This window comes from Theobroma umbraticum, unplaced genomic scaffold (assembly GCF_002168275.2).
Source record: "Theobroma umbraticum cultivar Fairchild unplaced genomic scaffold, ASM216827v3 scaffold_30.0, whole genome shotgun sequence".
Taxonomy (NCBI): domain Eukaryota; kingdom Viridiplantae; phylum Streptophyta; class Magnoliopsida; order Malvales; family Malvaceae; genus Theobroma; species Theobroma umbraticum.
The window spans coordinates 8626110-8652265 of NW_018397254.1; the positions used below are offsets into that span (position 1 = coordinate 8626110).

General features: G+C 34.0%; 4 protein-coding genes and 1 long non-coding RNA gene across 5 annotated transcripts; 1 reads left to right on the forward strand and 4 right to left on the reverse strand.

Moving 5' to 3' along the window:
• Positions 1 to 162: 162 nt before the first annotated feature.
• On the reverse strand, positions 163 to 3761 carry LOC110415194 (HVA22-like protein k). Its single transcript, XM_021426765.2, has 8 exons — positions 3423 to 3761; positions 3127 to 3185; positions 2935 to 3032; positions 2345 to 2396; positions 1866 to 1929; positions 1471 to 1566; positions 1057 to 1129; positions 163 to 757 (listed from the first exon to the last, which is right to left on the reverse strand). The coding sequence occupies exons 1-8, from the start codon at positions 3438 to 3440 to the stop codon at positions 648 to 650; spliced, it is 570 nt and encodes a 189-aa protein (XP_021282440.1). The 5' UTR covers positions 3441 to 3761; the 3' UTR covers positions 163 to 647.
• A 1982-nt stretch (positions 3762 to 5743) lies between these two features.
• On the reverse strand, positions 5744 to 8923 carry LOC149527739 (LOW protein: PPR containing-like protein). The gene is given in 12 exon segments (XM_089783113.1): positions 5744 to 6027; positions 6149 to 6259; positions 6745 to 6907; positions 6909 to 6935; positions 6937 to 7060; positions 7063 to 7166; positions 7168 to 7258; positions 7261 to 7301; positions 7303 to 8326; positions 8329 to 8412; positions 8415 to 8597; positions 8600 to 8923. Coding segments are annotated over 12 exon segments (2220 nt in total). The 5' UTR covers positions 8865 to 8923; the 3' UTR covers positions 5744 to 6024.
• A 359-nt stretch (positions 8924 to 9282) lies between these two features.
• On the reverse strand, positions 9283 to 11726 carry LOC110426419 (pfkB-like carbohydrate kinase family protein). The gene is given in 8 exon segments (XM_089785377.1): positions 9283 to 9385; positions 9502 to 10063; positions 10180 to 10256; positions 10414 to 10524; positions 10646 to 10744; positions 11061 to 11110; positions 11425 to 11537; positions 11631 to 11726. Coding segments are annotated over 8 exon segments (1173 nt in total). The 3' UTR covers positions 9283 to 9320.
• Positions 11727 to 13454: 1728 nt separating this feature from the next.
• LOC110416943 (uncharacterized) lies at positions 13455 to 14371 on the reverse strand. The gene is made up of 3 exons (XR_002445253.1): positions 14236 to 14371; positions 14030 to 14092; positions 13455 to 13951 (listed from the first exon to the last, which is right to left on the reverse strand). It is a non-coding gene; the product is annotated as an uncharacterized LOC110416943 (long non-coding RNA).
• Positions 14372 to 22280: 7909 nt separating this feature from the next.
• Positions 22281 to 24577, forward strand: PMT5 (polyol/monosaccharide transporter 5). The gene is made up of 3 exons (XM_021427853.2): positions 22281 to 22559; positions 22761 to 23107; positions 23196 to 24577. Exons 1-3 carry the CDS (start codon positions 22400 to 22402, stop codon positions 24303 to 24305), a joined length of 1617 nt encoding a protein of 538 aa, XP_021283528.1. The 5' UTR covers positions 22281 to 22399; the 3' UTR covers positions 24306 to 24577.
• Positions 24578 to 26156: the final 1579 nt, after the last annotated feature.

A 26156-nucleotide genomic window follows, 5' to 3' on the forward strand; every position in this document is an offset into this window, starting at 1 on the left:
ACAAACATTGGCAGAAAATATTAGAAATCCATCTCTAGACCTCAAGCACATTGAATGTCTTGAAGAAAAAGGTAACAGTTGAACAGCTTGAGCACCAAAAATAGGTAATGTTCTTTGCGGTGAAAAATGCATACAAAATCATGGGTCGTGGAAGGAGCCTCTCTAGCCAGGGTTCCTTTATATATAAAAAACAAAATAGTAATAAATAAAATAGAAAACCTCGAGGCTGAGCATATTTGTAGATATAATACCCTCATACACTACTAATCCATGAGAGCCTGCTTATGATAGTGGTAAAATTATAAATTGAGGCTGCCATTTGGAGATACATCTCCAACCAAGGTAGCCAAAAAAGGTTAACTACATCATCTTCTATACCTTGTACAGATTTTGCTCAAGCAAATGCTGCAAAGGTAACACTTATAGATAAAACCCTATTTACAAAAAAAAAAATATACATCATAATGGGATCCGAGACTATAGTGCCGCATTTGTATGCCAACAGAAACTCTTCCCGTATATGCTGAACGTTAAGCTTCTCACACTTGAGAGAAACATTGGTACAAATGAATATTAACCAAAAGGAAAAAGAGTAGATGGAATTCAAACAGGAGCAACATCTGCAAATTATGCCCATTACGAAAGCATCAATCTTCATTGTCAGATCCTGTATCTGAATCTACTTGTCTTGGGCCGTCAATGGAACGATTTGGTTGTCCTTGCACAGGGTGAATAAGATTCCAAACAATCTGGTTCACTGCTAACATGAACAAAATGTGAGATCCACAGGTAGCTATTTTTACCGCTACTGATCTTTTTTTTCTTTTTCAAATAAACCGAAAGAAGAAATTGTAACCTTACAAAGCTAGCAATGTGGTTTAGAAATGCTTCTTCAAATAGTAGATTAGAGAAAATGTAACAACATAACATGTGGAATTGACACACTTAAAATGCTTTTACAGAAGAACGAGTACTTAAAAGATAATTTGGCACAATGGCTGAAGTTCAGTACTATTCATAGCACAGAATAAAACCAATAATGGTCCAAGTCTGTACCTGATGCCATGAGCTTCACAAAAAGTGCCCTAGCAAACTTGATTTCTGATTGGTGTGCACTGATGAATTTCCCCTGCAGTTCCACCAATCTATCAGACCTCTAAAATTTTGCAACTCATAATACTCATGTTTTGATTCCAAGTCTAAAATAGCAAATAGGCAAACACCATCCCATTTGGCAGCAAAATCAGCCTCTAATTAATAGATTGCTTGTTTGTTTTGAGGCCATAAGAATGAAGGATGATGGGGGACAGTGCAACAAAAGGAAGAGAGAAAGAGGGTGGAACCAGGGGCTCAAAGAATGGAAATGATTGGCATAAGGCCACTTGAAAATATAGCATGTTTCATTTGAATGAGCCCTTCAAAACAAAAATTAAATCCTGCCATGGTAACATCAAAGAAACAATTTCTTACCATTTCATTGTAAATGAACTCCAATATTTGATCAAGCCTAGCTTGGTGCCTCAGCAAAAATGGCCGGAGATGGCTCATATACAAATGCTTGGCTCCCTGTTAGAGAACAATCAGTTACCAAGATTACCTTGTTCATTGTCTAAATTTCAACCATGTCTTGGTTGTATATAAAAAAAGAATGAAAAATGAGAATATCCAATTAGTTTACAAATAACATGGTGGAAGACTAGGATCCGTTGACTAATAACGGTATTCATTTTGTTAGCAGAACTAGGCTACAAGAGCTATTGTGCTAGTGTACCCCAATAAACATCAATACCCTTGAATATTGGTGCATCCAAGATATATTAACAAGCATATGCTATCTGTGAAACAGAAGTAACAATCAAGCTTACATTGGCAGACGGAAGTTGGAGCCAAACTAGAAAAGCAAACTTGGCATGGTAATAGAGAGGAAACCTGATGGAAAAAACAAAATGAGCTTCCAAATATTGGAGCAACACTTAAAAGAAAATGCTTTAAACCTAGAAATAAGATTGAAACAGCACTGAAAGAAATTATCAATAAATAGAAAACCTTAACTATTCAGGTCCAATATACAAGAAAAATCATCATACAAAGAAAATCTTGAGAACATGTATTCCAGAGCTGGTCATGAATAATTTTATTTACCACACATGTAATAAATAAGTTTTATGACAAGAGCAACAAGAGAAGTTAACTGTGAAACTTTAAGTTTTCAGAGTTCATTATACACATGAATAGCACCAAGTTACTTGTTTGAACTCAAAGGGCTGAATGACAATAAAAGAGAAGAAAATTATGAAGCAAAAAACAGAACCGCTTCTGCAAAAGTACGGTTTAAAAAAGGTACCAGAATAGTATTTTGTCTGCAAACACTTCTGTAACACTAAAAGATCCATAAACTGCAAGCAAAAATAAGAACTGATATGAAGTAAAACAAAACTGAATAAGGCAATTACAGCAATTTATCTTGATGATGTACCAAATGCAGTAGCCACATATAGGCAAGTTTCAGGCACCTTAACTAGTAAGAAGTTCAGTAATCTCAGCTTCAGGCACATTACCGCACACAAAGAGATGCATTAAATACAAATGACCATCTAATTCTGCAGTCCCAATGTGATATATAAAATAGGTTTGTGAATAGCATTTCTGCAAATGTGAAATGGAGGTTTCATCGTGTACTTTGTTGTGCTTGTTTATTCCCAATTATATATTCTCCATTGAAAACAAATCCCTCAACAAGTTTGTCACTTATGAATATATTTGAAATGATTATGAGCTCTTAGTAGTCAAAATAAGATATCAACGGGAACAACAGTTGCAGCATGTAGCTTGACTTGCGCAGCAACACAGGAGGAACAGAGTCAATTCACGGAACAGGTAATAAGTGAACTTCATATATTTAAACGAGACACAAGTTGCAATGTGAATAGTAACCTGTCCAATAAAGAAGCCATTTTTGTTGCTCATTTTGATCATTGTTCTCGATTGCTTTAAACGTCGAGTAAACTGGAAGAACAGTTCCCACTGTACAACTGTAAAACAAAGTCACAACATTAGCCACAGACTCATTGTCAAGGGTTAAAAAAATTGACAAGTTTCTACTAATAGATTCAACTAAGAGCTTACCATGCCGTCCGAACAACAATGTTGGAACTAATCGGGGAAAAAAGCAACCTTAATCCCACCTAAATCAATTCACAAACCAATTGTTATTAACTCGGCATAAATTAAACCCTAATTTTATTTAAAAAATAATTTTTTTTACGTTAAACTAAACAAAGTACTATTTAATGCAGAAAATGTAAAAAGATTAAACCCTAAATTGATTGGCAAACTACCAATTCAAACCAACAGTGTTGATTTTTTGATGCATAATATTCAATTAAATAAAAAAAATTCAGAGAATGAAAGAAATGGAAGACCTCGCTCGTGAGATCCATAAATTTTGGAATTTGCAGATAAAACTGGAACTAATGCACGGTCAGAAGGGAACCGAAAGATTAGATTTTGAAGGGAATTTGTTGGTTTTGCACAGTCGAAAGTTTGATGCTTGCGGTGCGTTAAAGCATTCCTAATACCAACTGGAAACTGGAAGTTGACGACTAACAAGCGGGACTCCAATAAGGGATTTTTTTTTTTTTTAAGAAAACCTTCTCACAAAATTGAAAATTCCATTCTGTTATGAATTTAACGGCCTAAAGCTGAGTGGGGCGAGTTATTGTGTAAACCCGCCGCCTTGGCTTGCTGAGTTACCCGTTGTTTAAAATCCCATGCCTTTTTATGGGGCTGAGTAAACTGGATCCAACCGAATAAATTGGTTATTAAAATTTAGTTAATTTAATTTGTTCGGTCCATTCTCGTTATTTATATTTTTCAATCAAATTTTTCAAAAAATCAAACTTAAATAATATATTTTAAAATTATTATATAGGTTATTTTTAATAATTATTATTTAACTTTTTAATGAATCATATTTATTGTTCCTTCCTTTGCGGAATGTTTACATAAATTTATTTGTATTAAGTTGATTTCTATTATATATATATATATATGTGTGTGTGTTGTTTAGATGTGAGATGTTATTTATATATATTGTTTTAGATGTTTTTTATATGTTAAGCGTTAGATATTATATATATCTATAATTTAGATTTTTTAATTTTATAAATTATAAAATGATGTTGAAATTCGATCTTGAGAGGAAACTAAATAAAAAATCGAATAAATTCGTTCGATTTCTAGTTTATTCAAATAGTTTCATATTTTTTATAGATTTTAAGGTAAAATTCGATTTTTGAATATGTTATATCAAATTAACTAAACCAATCGTTTAAACTAACATCATTTTTTTATTAAAAAATTCTTATTATGCTTTTAAACTAACATCATTTTTTTTGTTTAAAGGTTAAATAATTAGGACTTTTTCTTTATCAAGACTTTTAGTAAAAAGATTTCACTGGAGAAGTTAATTTGAAATTTAAATTTCATTATCCTATGAAAATAAAATCTCTCTTCATTTAATGAAATATTTCACGCTATTAATATTTTCTCTTAAGCCCATATCATAACAATTTTTTTTTCTTAAAACATAACCTCATTTTATATTTGATTGCGTTATTGTTGTATATATAATATTAAATGCAGAAAAGCAACTGAAAATAGATGCCAGATATAAAAATTAATGCGACCACGGAGACGATGGTGCTGGTCATGGAAATAAATTAATAAAAAATCCCAAATTCAAATATCAATTTTCTAAACTAATTAATAAAAAGGAGTCTCAACGTTTTTGTTACAAGCAAGGATGATCACACTTTTATAGTTTGAATATGAAGATGCTGTTTGTGGTCTGTAGGAAGATAGGAAATATTTCAAGGGCAAGTATGATCTTAATCAGGAAAGTAATTAAAGTTGGTAAAAAACTCAAGTTGCATTTAGGGATGTCAATAGATAAAATATTCGTTAATTTTGAAATATTTAAACTCAAATTCAATTATTAAATTAAATACTTGAACTCTGTAATTATTCAAATATTTTTAAAATTTATTACTCTATCTTATCTTACTATATACGCACTTTTCGATAATTATTCAAATTCATTTAAAACCTTATTATATAAAAAAAATTATTAAGATACACTTAGTTATTAAAACCCGAATTCATATCTGTATTTATATATGATAATATTTTTATTCATATTTCATATAATTCATTAACAACTAAATTTATAAAAACACATTAATAGTAAATTTTAAATAATAAAAAATAAATATCTCAAATATCAACTTAAATAACTAAAAACAAGTATCCCAACAACAATTTAAATAACATTACAAGTTTAATTAACTATATGATTTTGTTTTTAATTACATAAAATTCAAAAAAATAGTTAAGTTCCAAAACTATTTTAATCGTACAACTTCTTTTTATATATATATTTTATAGATTTATATAAACAAAGATATATATTATAATTAATAGTCTTATAAATTATAATTTTTGTAATATTAATACAAAATAGAAAGTAAATATATTTATATATTTAAAATATATATACCAAACGTATATATATATATAATAGTAATTATATTTTTTATAAATTAACATAATATATAGTTTATGTATTAAAAGATATTACAAAACAATTAATAATTATAAATTAATTTAATTAATAATATAAATTTATTTTTAATTATATAAAATTAAAAAAAAAACATAATCAAATTCAAGTATCAAGGTGGTACACAAGAGGTGGTATCCAAACATGAAACGAGTAATAAAATTATTATCCGCATCCGATTATAGGATATCCTAATCTTATATAATTGGATCGGATACCATGGCTACCCACAATAGCCATTGCCATCCCTAGCTGCATTGTAAGGATTAGCCATTGCTGGAGGTAGCCGGTCGCATTAGACGTCTTTGGGGTTCGCTGCCATCCTTCCCCTGATTGCAACTTCCTTTGTTCTCTGCAAATTTCATATTCTCGCACTCTTGCTTTGGTTTTCAATTGCCTTGCTGTTACTGTTTTACATGATCATTGATGGAGGGATTTTACAAGAACATCCAGAAGTGGGGAAGAAAAGAAGGCGTTCGCGATACATATATACGTTTTGTATGAAGAAATAACAAAATGGTTGCATACCAGAATGGGGCACTGGAGGCAATTCGAATGTATTATGACTTCCTCAGCAATGCTTGTTTTTATCTTTGAGCTCCATAACATTAATCTGAAAGTTGTCTTCTCGACACATGCCTTTCCTAATAGAAAAATAACAAAGGACAATTATTTCAGAATGGAAACAAAGAAACAACATATGTTCCAGTTTTATTTCCTTCACCAAGTTAACAAGACAAACGACGATGAACCATTCTATGCGATTCCAAAGGCTGAAGTTTGCTATTGCATTCTACTGTTCTAGGTTAAGATAGTCATGAGCGGGTGAACATAAAGGCAGTATATGCCCAAGCTGGGAGTAAATTAAGATACCACGGCAACCTTGAGTTGGAAAGAAAAGCAAAGCAAAACAGAAAAGAGAAGAAAGACCGAAATTGCACCGAAGTTTAAATTCCTACTGTCCACTAGGAACAAGAAAGGATGAGAATGCCTTTAACCATTTATAGTATAAACATGTTGAATGTTGAAAGAGAGAAAGATGAAGACTGGTTATTCTACATTAAGCAAATGGGATAAAATATATATAAGGACATCCCGCTCACTATAATGAAACTGCAGCATACCTCCTGAATATCCGTGGCACTTGATAGTCCTCTGTGCATGAAAAACTGGATGTCAACATGGATTTCAGACTCCAAATATTCTGGCATTTTCAACACGTGTTGAACTGTAGAATATAGTCTTCTGATTTTCTCAAAGAATGCCTCGCCAGTTTCATGTAGTTCTGGTCAAGCAGTCTAATGTTGCATAAAAGCCTCTGCTTTGAGTGGATTTTCACTGGAGATAAAAGTAATACTCCATTGTCCACAAAGACCCAACTGCAACCGGCAAACTTCTTGACCTTCCCCCTCATCTCCTTCCTTATCCTCCCCATCTCTTCCAGTTTCCTTCAGCAGCATAAATATTTGCCAGTTGCACATAACGAGCCCCGCTATCTCCTTCAATTCTTAGTAGTTTCGCTTCTGCTCTCTGGCCAATTCTGCATTTTATTTAGCCTACAACATTCAGAAACCCCATAAAGCAGCATCCTGCTCAACGGGAATAACTTCATAAATTCCACCGCTTTCTCTAATTGATAGCCCTCCCATACAGATCAATCATACAAGCATAGTGGCAATCTCAGGCATATCTTATAAGATTCTGTCATGGAACTAAAGTATTTTTCACCCAGTTCGACTGAACCACAGTGACGGCAAGCTGATAGAAGTGCAACAAAGGTAACAACATCTGGCCTGATTCCTTGCTGCAACATCTCCTCAAACAGCTGGAAAACTTTACTTTCATGCCCATGATGAGCATAGCCAGCCATCATTACATTGTACATCACTGAATCCTTAAAATTAACCTTCTGAAACATCTTTTCTGCATATGCTATATTTCCGCATTTTGAGTACATATCTATGATAGCACTAAACAACTTCTCATCCATTTCAATTCCCACTCTCAGAATATAACCATGAGTCTGCTTTCCTAGATCCAGAGCAGCTTGTAAGGCACTAGCACCAAGCACGCACATAAGTATCAAACCATCAGGAATAGTTGCTTCCTTCTCCCAAAACTCACCTAAGAGTTGAAACACAGCATCACAATTCTGTGATTTGACATAACCAGAAAATAATGCCGTCCACACAACAGAATTCTTCTCAGCCAACGAATCAAAAAGCCTCCGTGCTTCTACCATATTACCTTGAGATGAATAACCAACAATCATTGAAGTAACAGAAAAGGTGTTGCTTCTCCCACTACCCAAATGCATTAACTCTGCATACTTCATTTTACCACACTTGCAATAAACATCAATAATGCCACTACTTACAAACGGATTTGAACTCAACCCATTTTTCAAAACCCAACCATGAACTTCCTTTCCAGCTTTCAAATTCTTCAATATGGAGCAAGCACTTAGAACACTTGTAAAAGTATGCTCATTCCATCTAACCCCATTTTTTCCCATCCTAAAAAACAACTTCAATGACTCCTCAATGTAACCATGTTGTTGATAACCTGAAATCAAAGTATTCCAAGATACAGCATCATTCAACTCAGGCTCTTTCCAGAATAGTTCCAAAGCCATTTCCATCTCACCTTCTCTACAAAATGCTGCCACCATTGCATTCTTTGAAACCAAATCAACCAATCCGCCACACCCTTATAAATTTGAAAGGCTTCTTTAAAGCACCCACATTTAGAATACATGTCAATAAGAGAACTCACTGCAAAACCAGTTTTGTATTCCCTGTTTTCACCATAAAACAATGTAACTGAGCACCATAACTCAATTTAGTCAACTTTGCACTCAAGTTTAGCATTGTAGTTACAGTAAATTCGTCGATTTTAATCCCATCATCACGGGCCGCTTGCATGTCGTAAAATAATTTGATCGCGTGAGTTTCAGACCCATCGGCCCTTACAAAAACCGGACAACATAGATATAAGTGACCAAGTCTTTGTGTGGGCGTCGAATAAACACGGGCTTGAGTTAAGTTTGGATTTTATATAGGCGAGATGATGTGTTCCAAGAGAAAACGTTTCGTTCCGGCATTTCATCGAACAATTTTCAGCTTCACGGACAGCCGTGTTTGGAGTAGAGATGAATGAGTTGGTTGGAAGTGAGAGTTGATGGCGTAAAGCCAGCTTTTATGGCTTGGACGTGCAATATTAAGCCATCTTTCAAGGACCTCATTTATGCAAACACAGAAAGGAATGGCCTTTTTCGAGCAGCGGGGAAATGCAAAGAAAGCCGAAAGGAGCAATATTTAGGCTCAAAGGCATAACATGTGGCCCTTGTCTTAAACCCCAAGAGCCAAGACAAGAGGGTTCTTAACCTTTTTATTCTCCTGATGGGCACAATGGATTCAAAGAACTCGTCATCAGCCCATTACCCATAGTATATTTTTTTCTTTTTTTTCAATTAAAAAAAATGAAAATTCGAACTCAATCTTTTGAGAAGATAAATCATAAATATTAGTGCGAAAACCTAGTGCAATTATTCCAAATAATGAGTTTCAACTTTTAATCTGCCAAGATGGTGTACAAGATCAACTTGCCATTCTTTAATTTTTCCTTTGTGGTGCACAACAGCACATGAGCCAGCTATACACCCAAATTGGGGTGTCTACCCAAACTCCCCTTCCCCTCCTTATACATTACAGCTTAGATTGATGGGGCAAACTTTGGCAGCTGAATATACCATCCTTGCATCACCTGCATAATGATATTGCCATTCATCACTACTTCCACATTATTCATATATTATCAAAGTTGCAAACTAATGCTTAAACAATACATAAAGCAGCAATGATATAAAATCAAAGATATACCAGCAATTGTTGCCAAACTAAATTGAGAAGGTACATTGCTGTCCACCTCAACAGAGGCTTTGGCTGCAGCAATACCAATTGCTACACTCTGCATCACATTTAAACCTGCACAAAGAGAAGCAAGCATCCCGCCAACCAGGCAATCACCAGCTCCTGTAAGCCTTATTACTGAGGCAGGGAGTGCAGGTAAATGCACAGCCAAAAAATATGGACTTCTCTCAAGAAACTTAGAATCAGAGTACCAACTTGAAGGACAACTTAAAGTCACAGTTTCGAATAACTGTCCACTGAATCCATGATTCTTTGTCTTTTCTGGACTAATTCTCCAGGAGCTTGGCTCCCCTTTAGAGCATAAAATTACCCCATCTGAACCAATAGTAACAACAAGAATTTTGACACCCTTCTCAAGCAAAAGCCAGATCGCTGGTTTTAGCATCTGGAACAAAGTATCTGTAGAACATTTTTTCCTTTCAATTGGATGAAACATATTGTCAGAAGACAAAGCATTTGCCATGGCGATTAGTTCATCTTCATAGGTGAAGCAAAAGTATCGTCAGAATACCTCCGAATTAGTAACTGAAAGATGAAGAGGGAGAATTACAAGGAAGTGCTTAAGATAACACAATGTAGCTTACACAAGAATCATTGACATAAAAGTGCAGAAAATAGAGCACTCACATACTTGACAACTGAAGCAATCTTTTGGATTTTGCAATTGATACAGTCAAACCACACTGGGACATTTGACTCTGCTGCTACGCAGAGAACACCACCCATAAGATATTTGAGGAAAAACCAAGTAAAAGTGAGATAAGGGAAGCCATTAATGTTAGCAGCAAGCAGAAGACCACCAAAGAGTGAGAGACAGACAGACAGACAGACAGACAGACAGAAGTCTAAAGTAATGTTTACTTCTGCAAGAAGCTTCTATGGCAGGAGAACTCAAATTTGCATCGACCATCAATATAGGAGCAGAATGTATCTTTTGCTTGAATTGTTGAATCCACTCCGGAGAAACATTTCCTGCGGCAATCATAATAACACCACCAACACCTTTTAAATTTCGGTGTAGTACTTCTCTAAACTATACAAGTTACTACTTATAACACATAAGACAAATAAATTCCCGAACACTACTTACAACCTGCTTCCACACTTGCAACACCAGCTGCTACCTCTCCAGTAACATCAAGTATATGACAGACAGTAGGAGTCTTAATATCCTGGTGCGTCCTAATGCCTGCTTGCAACAAAACCATGTAAGAGTGGAGTAGCATACTTTCTGACACGTCTTCAACCAGAAAAGTATTAGACATTTTATAAATGTTTCTGTCTGATTTCCCAGAAGAAACCAAAAAACAAAAAACTGTAAGATGTCATAAGAAGCCCAACAAAAGTAGCTTATCAATCAGCACTGTTTATTTACAAATACAACAAGTTTCATCAAACAGAATGCGAGTATTCATTACTATAGCAGGATTAATGATTATGTAATTGCAGCAGTATGACACCAACAATAGCCATCATTAATCAAGAACTGAAAATTCAAGGGAAAGAGCTGACCTCTGTAGGTAACTTTGAAGATTTCCAATGCCCAACAACAAATTTCCTAATAAAAAGAAGAAAAAAGGGTAATCGGGATATTGGCCACAGATGATGGTCATTAAAACACCTATTTTGATGTGAAATAAGATTGGACATAGCCAGGTGTACATGTGTCTCAGTGATCAAGACTAGATGTTTCAGAATTTCCTGCACCAAGATCGAATGGAATTCAGATAATTAACCACATATTCACATTAGAAATGTCACATATTTGGGATCATGATATTGGATTATCAAACTTATTCCTAATAAAGCAATATAAGCATGCCTTATGAAAAAGTTATAGGTTGTCACGATGCTGCATTAGAGAAAGGTTACAGCAAATAACCTGCCATGTCAATTCCCAAAGCACTAATCATAAACGGCTCAGTTCCAAGCTTCCACATACACTCGGCTATGTTCCTTGCCACGCCTCCTAGTACATAATGTACCTGAACAAATATTTCCCTACTTTAAAGACCCAAAAGCAAAGAGAAAAAAGAAAAGAAAAGAAAAAAAAAGAAAGGTGAGATGATAAAAGAGACCTTCCCAGGACAAGTGGTTCTTGGATGTGGAGGAATTGAAGAAGTGGCTTAAATGTCCAAAACCATGCCCCTATGATCACTGCTCAGCCTCTCCATCTTCCTGCATCTCCATTTTTCACCCTTCTTTCCAGTCTCTCACAGTCTGCAGAATCCATTTGACCCCTGGGAGTGAAATGTTCGTTGTGTTGGTGGGCACCCCAGGTAGTGTCCAGGTAAAAAGATTCAAGACCCGAGATTGCTAACAAATTGGCCAACTATTTAGTTACTCCCCCTTGTTCAAGGCCTAGTAAATATTGGCCTATCGAATCCAATAAGGAATGGAGTTCTCCAGGCAATGCAGATTTTTTGCTCATGGGCCTTAAATATTCAAATATAATAAAACTAGTAGGGTGTTGGTGTAGCATCTCAATCTTTGACTTGTGAAGGAATGAAATTCAAACCCTTATCTCTTCATCCAAGACAATATGGTCTTAAACGATCTAGATGTCCCTTTTCCAACTATTATTCCAAATTTTAAATAGTATATACTTTGGAAGCAAATTAATAGTAAGAAAGAAATAGCATGACCACTCAACCCAGTATGAAGGTGACAAGGAAAGTCCATGGCACCTGATATCACGAAAGATATTTTGACTTGTTGCCAATGTATGAAACAATTGCTCATCATTATCGCACTAATTAAGTCTCAAAGTGCAGCTGAAACACATCAACCTTATTCTCTCACTAAATGTGAGGACCAAATCAAAAGACAATTACTCTACTGCATTCTAAAGGACCTGATAGTGGGAAAATTGACGGAAAGATACACTATTACTTTAATCGCAGGAAATCAAGCCTTTCGATACCATGGATTGGTATATTTAATCTATATCTCAAATATGGTATCGCAGCCTTTACTTTCCTCGGAAGGTCGCCTTTGAATGCTGAGCAGATAAAGATGAACACATTTCGATAGCAGAAATCCTGAACCCTCCATGCATCAACTAGAACATAAACAATGATAATATTTACTATTGTTAACAAGTAATCCAATTAAAGCACTATCTTGGATTCAGGCACATGGATTCGCTGCCTAAATTGTGTTATATATATATATATATATATATATATTAAGTTTTAGGTCGATGGTAGCGAAAAGAAAAATCTACAATACTTATCCAGTCGCCCACTCGCCTTATAAAGCGAAAAGCTGGCAACCCCTTAACCTTTTGATGATCCATTGGAAGAAAAATTTTTGAAATAATTGATCAGGAAAAAGTCTTTGGTCTCTCAAAAAAGGTCAGAACAGGATCCCCATTTTCTCACTAAATGATGGGATGTTACAAGATGATATAACTTTGAAAATTGATCCTACATTAAAGCTATCAAAATTTTCTTCCGGGAAAAAGAACATGCAAACAGTATTTTCCATGACTATCGTGTGATGGAAGTTGTCTGGTTTTTGTGGTCTGTCATCGTAATTATTTTGATCGGTTTTGACAATGACAAGCAGTGCAAGGAAGGAAGGAAAAGATGAAGAAACGTAGGCATCCAGAAACTGGAGCAAATGGGTACTGATGTATATGGTGATATATACCGCTCTCTGGTACAATTTTGACACGGAGTTATTTGTCTCTGTTATTTTCTAATTGATGAACCACATATTTTGTTGATGCAAACTGAATGCAATTGACATAAATGAATTGACAATACTTTTTTGATGGACCAACAGGAAGAAATGGAGCAAAACATGTTGTCTAAACTTGTCCAATTGATAAATTGCCATGATTTCTCTGTTGTGGAGTAGAGCAGGACATCTGTGCTTTCAATCTTGGTGAGCCAAACTATACTTTTTCTTTTCTTTTCTTTTTACCTATAATTAATTAGTATATTAAAGACGGCCAAAAAGTTGGAGATCAGTGGAGAAAATCATAGCCATCTAACTTATCTAATCGAAATCTTGTTAAAAGCACTCGTGAGCCTATTTTCAATGATTCGATATCAATGTTTGGTTCATTGTATGTTGACTTGACAGACATATATTCATCTTTCCTAGCTAATTCGTTGTTAAAACTAGAGAGCTTGAAGGTTTGTCTAACACTGAACTTTTATTAATATTGGATTGCCAAATTAATTCATATTAATTAAATTGAAATGGGAATATTCAATGGAGAGAGAGAGAGAGAGAGAAATAAGATCAATTGAAAAATCTCCACCCTTTGCTCAGGCAAATCATGGCCAGCCAGCCCATTTCATCCACATTTGCAAGCCAAGCGAGCCACGCATGGGAAGACTTATTCACTAAACGCTTTTGCTTTTGGAGATTCTGACACTTTGTTGTGCTGCAAAAAGCCAAGAAAGTCATTATAAAACTTGAGAGGAGTTGGGACTTGGGATGTCAAATTCTAAATCACATGTACCTTGGAGAGCAGAGGCTCTGGCTGGTCCCCCTCAGAGCTGGAGAGTCCGGATTCCATTGCTAACTGCAAAGAAGCAAAATTAAAATTAAAGAATGGCCAGGACTGCTGCAGTGTCCATTGCTATTTTGGAACCTAGTTGGGTAGGAAATATATGTTGAAGAAGAAAGAAAAAATAATCGAGTACCATCATGAGGTTAGAAGATTACCTGCCATCAATTTCCTTGTGATGTCCTTATTACATTTTGAGTGTTTTTTTGCAGGAAAATGACTTCCCATGCACTTGGTTTTTGTAGGGGAAAGCAACTATGTATGATAACTAGATGAACCATGTGGATATATAGCAATTAATAAACTTCCCAGATGCAAGTTCTTCTGTGTTCTGTACTATGCAGAGGGAATATGTTTAAGACATAAGGTGTTGAACTTTTGAAACATGAAAAAAAAAAAAAATACTTCCAATATTGTAAATAATTGAGCAAAAATCATGCATCTGAAATGAATGATGAATGGTGAAGCATGGTTTTTGCAAACTAGTAAGTATAAAATAAACATGGGATAATAAGGGGTTTAGAGATTGAGTTTAATTAGCAGTTTTTCTTGACTAGAAGCTATGCTTTACCAATCAATGGGCCTACATGTCTAATGCAATGCTTTGGTCACAGCTGGACTGGTATGGAAATTTTTTTTAGTCACAGACCCTGACCGGCTAGCTGATTTGAGACACGTTAATTTTGTCTTGTTTGATGAAGGACAAGGTTTGAGCCTTGGAGTGACCTTGGCAGAATTCTCTGGCAAACTTTAAGCAAACTTTTGAATTGAAAATTGCGATCATTTCAAATTTCAAAGTGTTTAAATGTTTTTATTTGGTCGGTTGACTGCACACTTGAAACAAAGAATAAGAAAACACACTGTGCATTAAAGAACTACACCTCTAATGAAAAATGTGTGATCTCTTTAAGTAGTAAGCAAACATCAAGGCTATCCTTATACCAAAGAAATTATAACAAGCATAAATAAATAGATATAGGCTTGGCTAAGAAAAGTAAATTCCCAATTTACCATTAACTAATTGAGGTTCCACTTGGCTATGGAAATCCGGGATCTTACCAAAAAAACGAGAATGGCAAGCTCAGGCATATGTCATAACATGTTAGTGTTCTAACATGACATGAGAAGCTAAAATGTCCACACAATTCAAGTGGCTAAGGTGTGCCTAACTAGCAATCAAGATATCATCTTTTAAAGAAATTTCAAAAGCGAGAGACTGAAGGCCCAAAGAAATGGGTTAAGGGGCAAAGTCGTCAAGAGAATGTCCATTATTGATTTCAAGTCTGCATTTATGGAACAGACTTTGCAAAGAGATTTTGCAGAGATATTATTGGCAGTGAAGCCAAATTCAAAGGCACATGCGGTGGACTAAGGAGGAGGCAAATTTCACTACTCCAAAACGTGTACACCCCCAACGCGACCCCTCGCTTCGAGACCCCAGTCGGTCACTTTCATAAAACCCTTTCTGAGTAAGGCAAAAGTATTTCAGTTTCGGGACTTTATTGCCCCTCGTGATTTCGAAAGATAACTTACTTTGATAGAGATGACTAACCGCAATGTCGAGCCTATTTTGGACAAACATAAAAGTAACATTTAATATATGAAAAAAATATAAATAGATTTTTTGTAATATATCCAGTTAAATTACATTATAATATTTATTTTGTAATAAATTATTACGATTGTAATGTAATCATGTTACAATTAAAAATATAATGTGATTACAGTTCAATAATCAATACAATCACAGCACATTGCATCTCTGTAATGTTTTTAAAGAATTTTTACTCTTCAATTTATTATCTTATAAAAATATTTATAATATTATTATAAATATATATATATAATATAAAAATATAATAATAAATATATAATAATATAGAATCAAAAATTAAAATAAAATAAAATAAAAAATTAAAATTTATATAATATAAAAAAATAAATTAAAATAAAATATTATAAATATAAAAATTATATTAAAAGAAATAAAATAAAATATATAAGATTATATAATAAATAAAAATAAAATATATGATATTAAAATATATTTAAGAGATGATATTATATAAAAATTAATAATAAAAAATATAAATATATTAAACTTATATTTTAATAACTAGATGTAATTTTGAAAATTAACATTACATTCTCAGTAAAATACTTATAAACTAAACACTGTAATGTTATCTTTTTTACATTTTAATCATTATTTTGCTTGTATACCAAATACTGTTATTTTTTCTGTAATGACATTATTTACAATTACATTACCTGCAATCACGTTACTTGTAATCACATTACATTGTAAAATATCAAACGTCACCAAAAAGTAAATAAAAGATGTCGCTTTATCAGTTTCCCAATAGTTTTGTACAGAATGTGACATGGGTCGTAATTTTGGAGAAATTGAATTACTATATATATCATGCAAAATCCATTTTCAATTTAGTTAATTTAATTTGTGAATAGCAATTTTTGAATCATTAAAATGTTTGAAATTAACATTTTCTTAAAGCAAAGTCAACATAATAGTAATTAATTAATAACCAGGTTACCAATCAAGTATAAGAACAACTTATATTAAGCATCTAATATATATATCACATGCCTTTTCATAATTTTAATCAAAGAAGTGTTTGACACTTCACTTTACCCAAGAGTCATTACTTAGAAAAATGTTAACTGAAAAGACAAAAGTGGCTTTCAATTATCCCGGACTCCAAGTCGGTTACCTTTTTGCTTCCTCCAATCATTATGCTAAAATAGGAACAAATATTTGTCTTCTCAATTTGAAGAATTGAACAATCATATATTTTCCTTTTACTTATTTTTCTTTTACGTGTTCACTTTTCAATCTTCTCAGCTATCTAGTCAAAACCATGCGAAGAACAAACGGAGTAAAATTATCTTTCCAAAAAAGAAAAAAAATGCTTATTTGTCATTCAAGCAGTGAGAAATTAACAAATTATATTATCAAGGTTTATTTTTTATTAAAATAATTATATATGTACATATAATTACACGCATGCATATAATACTAATATGTATGGAAAACATGCATGAACTTATAAGACAATTACATTCTCTTCTTGAAGGCAGATTTAGCGAGGGTTAATAACTAAAGGTATAATATTTGTAAAAGTTCTTAAAATATTTTTAAAAAATTAAATAAGTTATTATTTTTGCATTGCATTCAATCAAATATTTTTATTTTTATTTTAAGTTAAGATATATTTTAATTAATTATCGTTTTATATTCACATGACATTCACGTAAAATATGAAAAATGTCATATGATTATATCATCGTATCATATTAGTATGTCACGTTAGCGTCACATAATATAAAATGACAGATGATATTTTAATTAATGATAATTAATTAATCATTAGTTGTAATAGCTTATTTTGTTAAAAAAATATAAAAAAATTAATTTAACGTAATTAAAGAATAAAAGTTTATTTGAATTTTTTTAAACAGTTCAGAAATTTTTTAATTATTACACCATTGAATCATTTTGCATATATTTAATTTACAAATATAAAGAAATAGATGCCTATCATGATACTGCAATAATGAATTAATTTAAAGTACAATAGGTTAATTAACTCTACAAAAACTTAATTATTGGTACCCAATATTAAAATAAAATCTCTTCAAAAACGGGTCTAGGGTAGCCAAAACTAATTAATCCCTGATTGATGCATGATTGATCTCCCAGCCAAATCATTCGTAAATTAGTAAACTTATTCTGAGAGGAAGGATGTGATAATATAGTATATGCAAATTATGAAGTTTATGTGATATGTAAGCTTGAAAAGGACTTGCACATGCACTTTTAATTTGCTTTCTTTGAATGATGATTAGTGTAACATGAACACATAAAATACAAGGTGGTACCCAGGATTTTGACATGCTTCTTGTTGCAATTCGTTCTAAATTTCATAGTTTAAAAATGTCATTACGTTAATTATAGATCGTCCCATCCATTAAACTATCATTACATAAGACAGATGCCTCTTAATCCTTGATTAGCTCCAACTCCTTTGAAACTGGGATGTGGATGCAGTTTTATTAATAAGGTATCACCACCCTTTTATCTCTTTATTTTTTATTTTTTCTGTTCCAACTTTTAACATCAATTGGAGTTAAGGAATCAAAAGGCTTAAAACCAAAATCATACCATCTTGTTTGATCTGTTATTAATCAATGGGGTCCCATTATCAAAGGTGTTCATAGGCATTGTTTAGAACCAGTTAAAATATGAATATTATTTTAATTAAATTAGAATTCTCATTAAATTTAAGAATAAATAATAAATTAATTATCTTTTTTTTAATAAATATCATCTTATTTAACATATTTTCTTTAATTAATGCGACGGATAATGATATATATTATATAATTGCTTTAGTAATTTATCCGAAATAGAAACATTTTTTATGGGTTGGTTGAAACAACTTGCCTACCGACCTGGAAGCATGGAGGGCTGCAAGTTGAGAGCCAGACAAAATTATGAGGTACAGCTCAACTGAGTTCATTACGTTGTTTATTTCTCTTACTTACTTCTTAGATTATTAAGACATTTGTGTAACTGTTTGTTTTAGTTTTTGTAGATTCATTGGCTTATTAAATAAGATTGGGTTCTCCTTGCCCAATCTTTCGGGTCAATGTCTCGATGATCGGGTGCATCATTTGAGGTGCCAAATGGATTGATCATGCTAATTAAAGTGACACTAAGAATCTTGCTATTAACAAATTAGTTTCTGTTAGGATTTTTTATTATAAATTACGTTGAAAGGATATATAATTAAGCAAATGAAGTGATATTTTTGGAGCATATCAATTAGCAGCCACCCAACGAATAAAAAAGGAAGTTGTTTGCCTCAATCTGTTCTTCTATTAGGCTTTCAAAATCATTTAGGCATTAGCCAGCATCTTCAATAATCAATAATTCTAAAGTACCCCAAAGAAATACCCAATAATACTCATTATTTAATCCATAAATTAACAACCTTTTTGAATAAAAAAAATAAAAGAAAAGACATATAAGGTTGATAAAGAAAAAATGGCTTATACACTTTGAAAATGTGAATCCCAAACGTGAATCTAAGTTCAAAATCCAATGAATATGAATTAAAACAGCAGCAGAATCTCTAAAGATAGTTTTCAAACTCTAACAAAATTAATTAAATACCACTTTTATTTAAAAGTGGTTTCTTTTTTTTAATCCATTTGTCCTTATCATGAAGCTTGGGTTAACGTTTTCATGGGGCGTACAATATAAAATAGAAATGATGCAAATCATAACAATTTTAAACTAAATTATTCCAATTATTCAACTTGCTTGCCAATCTGTCAATTAGCGACTTCCCACCTCTCTCTCTCTCTCTCATCAAATCATGCTCTCAGGTAAGTCAAAGATATCAATTAAAAATCAATGATCAACGTTCAAGTTCTACATGGATGACTGTAATGCTTTGGTACTTTGAAAGGTTACGTTCCCCGGTCAAATCGTGCACTCCAAATAGTCAAATTATTCTGTCATTTCGTGTAACTTTAACCGAATAAATTAATAATTATTATTATTTTATTTATATTAAAATAAACATGTCACGGAATAGATAATAAAGATTATTAAATTTGAGGTGATGTACGACGATATAAGAAATTAAGTAAATTAGATTTTTCGTAATTGTGGTATCAATTTTCAACTTGTTCACACAGGATATATTTGCTAATAAGAGTCTGAAGTTCATAGGAGATGTCTGTTGAAGTTTACACTCAATCTAGTCCATTTTTATGACTTAGACTAGTCCAAAAATTAATACAAATCTTTTTACCACATAATATTTTATCTTATTTTTTTGAAAGATAAGGTTCGTTGATAAAGAAATATACAAACGAAACCAGTAATCAGGTTAAACTAAAAATTGAAACAAGCTGAAAGCATTATCATTTTAACATGTGGCTATAACCATTTTTTTTTAAAAAAGAAGAAGTATGAATTGATTGATTGATCAAAAGTGAATACATAAATATTAATTTCAATCTAGATAATTCAATTGCAAACTTGGTCTGACATACACAATTACATTTCATCATGGACTAAATACACTAGAGCCTCCAACATCACCTACATCGAGTAACCTTTTTGCAACTTACATTGGGTATAGATTTTTCTCTTTTCTTCTTCTTCTTCCCTTTTTTTTTTCCTTTAAATTCCTTCGATTTGACAACAAATTAATTAATATCTTACTCAAATTATGTCAAAAATGCATACTATTCTTGAAGTTCAAGTATATTTCATTTGGTTTTATTTTTTTTAATTACACTTTGAAATTTCTTTAGAATTAAGCAAGCAGTAACTTTTCTGTGTATATATATGGATCATAAGTGATTGAGCACCAAATTTGCTTCTTGTGACCAATATTCCTTCACGTTGAAGAAACAAGAAAGCTTTACGTGCAAACTTGTGAATGTTAGCTGCGCAATGTTTCTACTCTTGATTTTGTTTTGGATTTTTTTTTTAGATAGAGAAAAAAATAGTAGAGAATTATTGAAGGCCAAGGAGTGCAATTTGCTACAAAGGTCTCGCTCACAATCAATATGAAAAGCGAGGTGGGCTCTTCCCATATTTGATAGATTAGCCTGTCTTTGTTGACTCCAAAAGTTAGGAATTTTTTGGGGTCCCAAATTGGACAAATAAGTGGAAACCATTCACATGAGCTGCCATTTCCTTCCATATCTCTTCCTCGTTGACTTGCTTGACTTCAAAAAATAATAATAAAAAAGCTTCACATTTCATAGATATTGTTCAGAATCTACCAATGGATTGGACAAGTTCATTTAATTTGCGATATTTGCTTTCCTAGCTTTCCTTTGGTTTCTAGAAAAGTGAAAACAGAGATACACAAAGCATATTCCCCTCAATGCAAGAGAATTTTGCTTTTTCCACATCTGGGTTAGGTCTTCTTGCCTAGAAACATATATATATCTTGATACTAATATGGTAAAATTAATCTTTCTTAATTAATTTAGTGACGTGCAATTATCCTATCTATCTTGGATTGAACAAACTGTGGAAATTAACATTAACCAATCAGAATGCAACAAGTTTCATCACGAGATGAGACTAATGATTTTATTTACAAAGGTAATCTTTTCCTTAATGAACAGGTCGTCCGGTAATCAATATTGTTTATTATGCTAGTAAACAACTTCTTCTTTGGTGACCAATGTATAAGACGAATACGTCCCATTGTATGCATGAAAGTAACTTACGAATTTGTTTCAATGCATTAAACGTATACAAATGTTTTTTACAGAACAAATGAATAAAGATATGTTACTTATAATCACGTCTTTGTGCATTAAAGTAATCTTATTACATTAACAGTGGGTCAATCCTATTAGGATTGACTATTATTAATTTGGAGCCACTGCTTACACGAAAGCATTATTAACTATAAATAATTATCTTTCTAGTAAAATCAAAATTAACCAGTCAATTCCTAATGTCCTCATTACTCATATAGTTCTTGTTCTTTGTTGTACCTAATACACGATTGATTACACTTTGAAAATTCTTGCCCGAGAAGACAGCAAAGACTTTGAAATTTTTTATGAGAAGGAGTACTAGCATTTGAAGACGGTAAAATCTGAGTTTCCTTGCGTAGCTAAACGTGAAATTCCTACCGTCCATGGCAGCTAAACGTGACCAAATAATAGGGTATACACAAAAACCCAAAAACGTTTCTGTACACAGAAAATAATAAATTAAATAAATAAAAAGGAGACAGAAATAAAACTAAAGCAGTGGTCTTTGTCTTTTGGCAGCTGGTGGCTCCCAATTGATCTGAGAAAGGAATTTAATTATTTTGTCCAACTCGATCTTCACAAACTAATGAGAAAAATTGCTCAAAATCAAGACAAAGCCTGCGATATAAAAAGATTTTACTCAAATTTTGTACAGGATTATAATCTTTTGGGAGGGCAAATCTATAGTCTTGGTCGACAGTTATTTTGGGAAGGAAAAACAGCTGTGATACAGCGCATCCAACAGACCAAAATAATAATACAGCTTGCACATGATTTTACAACCATATTGTGTGTGGATGTTAAAAGTATGAAAGTAAAATGGGTAGAGTGTAGGTATGGTCCACCTTTGTGTGATTTTGGCCTATTTAAGCAAACCCTGCATCTTAACAAAAGTCGTCTTTGCGGAGCAAACCTGAGAGATTCATGGCTGCTTGAATCTCTAATACTATACACACAGTTAGTCTCACTTCTCTTTGTCTTTCTTTGTCTAGCTTTTCGAAGATGGCTGGGTTGGGAGCAGAGAACGTTGCCGTTTCAAGTCAACCTGTAGTAGACAACAAAACTCTTGCTGATTTTGAGCCTGCAAAGAAACCTAAACGAAACAAGTTCGCTTTTGCTTGCGCCATACTTGCTTCCTTAACTTCAATTTTACTTGGTTATGGTAAGTATCCTGCCGTCAACTGAACTTTTCTAATTTTGTTCACCAACAGAGTAGGCTCTCTAGACTAGTAAATGCAAACTAGAAAGCAGTAGCATCTTTTTCAGAGAAAAAAAAAGCATTAAAAAAGAAAAGAAAGAGTTTGGATAACCTATTTGTGGTGATTTTCTTTTTAAAACAATTTATTATTTTTGCATAAAATAGATATTGGAGTAATGAGTGGAGCCATAATCTACATACAAGACGACCTCAAAATCAACGACGTTCAAGTTGAGATCCTTGTCGGTATCCTCAACTTGTACTGTCTCGTCGGTTCATGCCTGGCCGGTAGAACTTCTGACTGGATCGGTCGTCGTTACACCATCGTGTTCGCTTGTGCCATATTCTTTGTAGGAGCTCTCCTCATGGGCTTTGCCACCAACTACGCTTTCCTTATGGTTGGTCGTTTTGTAGCTGGTATCGGCGTTGGCTATGCCCTCATGATTGCTCCCGTCTACACTGCTGAAGTCTCCCCTGCTTCCTCTCGCGGTTTCCTCACCTCATTCCCAGAGGTCTTGAAAACTTTGAAAACTACTTCTTGTTTTTAATTTTTTTTTATATATAAATGAAGCTTATATGGATTTTCCTTTTGGGATATAGGTGTTTATCAATGGTGGTATATTGTTGGGCTACGTTTCGAACTATGCATTTTCGAAGCTGCCAACTAACCTAGGTTGGCGGCTAATGCTTGGCATTGGTGCAGTCCCATCGGTTTTCTTGGCTATTGGTGTTATAGCGATGCCCGAGTCCCCGCGTTGGCTGGTTATGCAAGGCCGACTCGGTGAAGCCAAGAGAGTTCTGGAGAAAACTTCAGACACTAAAGAAGAAGCTCAGCTTAGACTCAGTGACATCAAAGAAGCAGCAGGAATCCCCCAAGATTGCACCGACGACATCGTTCAGGTCCAAAAGCAAAGCCATGGGGAAGGTGTCTGGAAAGAATTACTTTTATACCCCACACGCCCTGTTAGGCATGTGTTGATTTGTGCCATCGGGATTCATTTCTTCCAGCAAGCATCCGGCATAGACGCTGTTGTTTTGTACAGTCCAAGGATCTTTGAAAAAGCCGGGATCACATCATCAAACGAGAAGCTACTCGCCACCGTAGCCGTCGGATTTGTCAAGACAATCTTCATTTTGGTGGCTACCTTTTTGCTAGATAGAATCGGACGTCGTCCGTTGCTTCTCAGTAGCGTAGGAGGCATGATCGCATCATTAGCTACACTCGGGCTTTCACTGACGATCATCGATCATTCAGACGAGAAACTAATGTGGGCCATCGCATTATGCATCACGATGGTTTTGGCTTACGTGGCATGCTTCTCTATAGGGATGGGCCCCATCACGTGGGTGTACAGCTCGGAGATCTTCCCGTTGAGGCTACGCGCCCAGGGAGCGAGTATGGGAGTGGCGGTTAACAGGGTGACCAGTGGGGTAATTTCGATGACCTTTATTTCGTTGTATAATGCTATATCCATTGGCGGGGCGTTTTACTTGTATACCGGGGTTGCGACGGTGGCATGGTTCTTTTTCTACACGTGCTTGCCGGAAACCCAAGGGAAAACGCTGGAGGAAATGGAAGGGCTCTTTGGCAAATTGGTGGGTTGGAGGAAGGAGGCTAAGAGGCTGAAGATGAGTGTGAAGGAAGATAACGGTGATGGAACAAGTAACGGTCATATTCAGCTAGGAAATACGAGTACTAACAGTCGCTAAGGTTATATAAAGAAGGGTAGTATGGTAAATATAAGCGTTTGGTATGCTTTAGATATGAAATGAAGAAGAAGAAGAGTAGGTTTGTTTTTCCTTTTTCCTGCTTCTTTTTTGTTTCCAAAGAAAATGAAGTTCAAGGTGTGACCCTCGCGGGTGAAAAAAAGGAAGAAAATGTAAAAAGGGTGGGTCAGAGAAAAAAAGGCTTTTATGCCATGGAAAACCCGAAAAGGAAAATTATTATGAATTCCAAAAGAAACACTTTACAATCTCCTTAATGTTCTCTTCCCTTTAAAATTAATTAAGATATGTTTTCTTTCTTTTTTTTTTTGACAAAAATGTCGATCAAAGGAAGTCTCAATATGTTAAATAATTAACATTAATAGAAAGACAAAAAAAATAAAATAAATGATTGCACTATATATTATGAGACACACCATACTTGGAGGGAGCTCCAATAATTGGGGAAGTAAAGGTGGTGGTGACAAGTGGGTAGATGGATGGTGGGTTAGCATGCGAGTGAGAGGGAGGTCATTCTCTGTTGGAAACATAACTTTTTTCTACTTTCACAAGAAACTGGGTTATGTTACTGTTTAGATTCGAACTCAAACCTTAATTTCACTTCTCTTCATCATTTTATTATGATTTTTTTTTTTACTTTATCATTAGTAATGCTATTTCATTTGGTATTCATTTTAAGAAAGAATTAAGGCGGTCCCATCAGCCATCACAAAAGGCAATCACATTACTAAACTCTCTCAACTGATCCACCCTTATTTGAAACAACTGGAAACAAGTGTAACCTACAGTAACATATAACTTAATTAGAGAAAGCAATTTATTAAAACAAGCGAAGAAGAAAGAAAAACTCTCATTTTGCTTTGAGTTTGTTTAGGAAGTAGTACATATACTAGTTGTTGTCCAAGTATCTTTATCAAATGACTAAAGCAAGCGAATCATTTTAAAACAGTTCCCAAAAAAGTATATGGATCATACTAGTTGATCAGACCACAATAAAACCGAATCAAGCAAGATATTCCACAGAGACATGCAAGAGATGCGGTAGACAATAAACCAGTGAGCAAGCCAGTGGTACTTTTCCTATAGAAAGAGGACAAACAGAGCATGATTGTGGGGTCTAAATTTATGTCCTGGTGATGGATAGTACTACTCGAGGGGACCTGATTCTGATTAAAATGGCTCTCCTAGTGATGTAAATGGCTATGGTTTTTAGTTAGTTGGGTATTGGTTTGATATCTTCAAGATTTTCTTTCGCCTAAACCAATGGTACTTGTTGTAGGCATTTTCACACACATTTTCTCGTGACATTGGCAGCCTCAGGGCTCAGGCTCAGTATTCGTCTCTTGCGACGATTGCTAGTGGGATCAACACTGACGAAGCAAGGCGTTCCGCTGTCAAGCATAAACATAAACTACCGTGTTGATGGTTTCCCCTCCACATAATTTTGGGCGGCTAGCAAGGTCTGCCTGCCAACTTGATAATCCAAATCGACTTTGATTATGAATGCAAAGATACATATATAGAAGGATGAAATCAAGCAAAGAATAGTAGTTACTGTACAAAGTGGTCTCAAGTTTCATTTTCCATAACCCCTGATGGGTATAATAGTTGAGTTATCTCATGGCTCAACTTGAATATATGCTCACTCTCGAGCCCCAAATCTCCACCAGGGGATAACTTTTCCAAGATGAAACAACATCATTAAGAACAAGCCTCCCACAACTGCATCGGCATGCATGTCCCGGTGAATGAATTTTCTTGCCGTTTCCCTTTAATTAGGGGGGAATGTTATATGATTTAATTGGGTGCAGGACCTGTAACTTTTTTTGGGTGCCT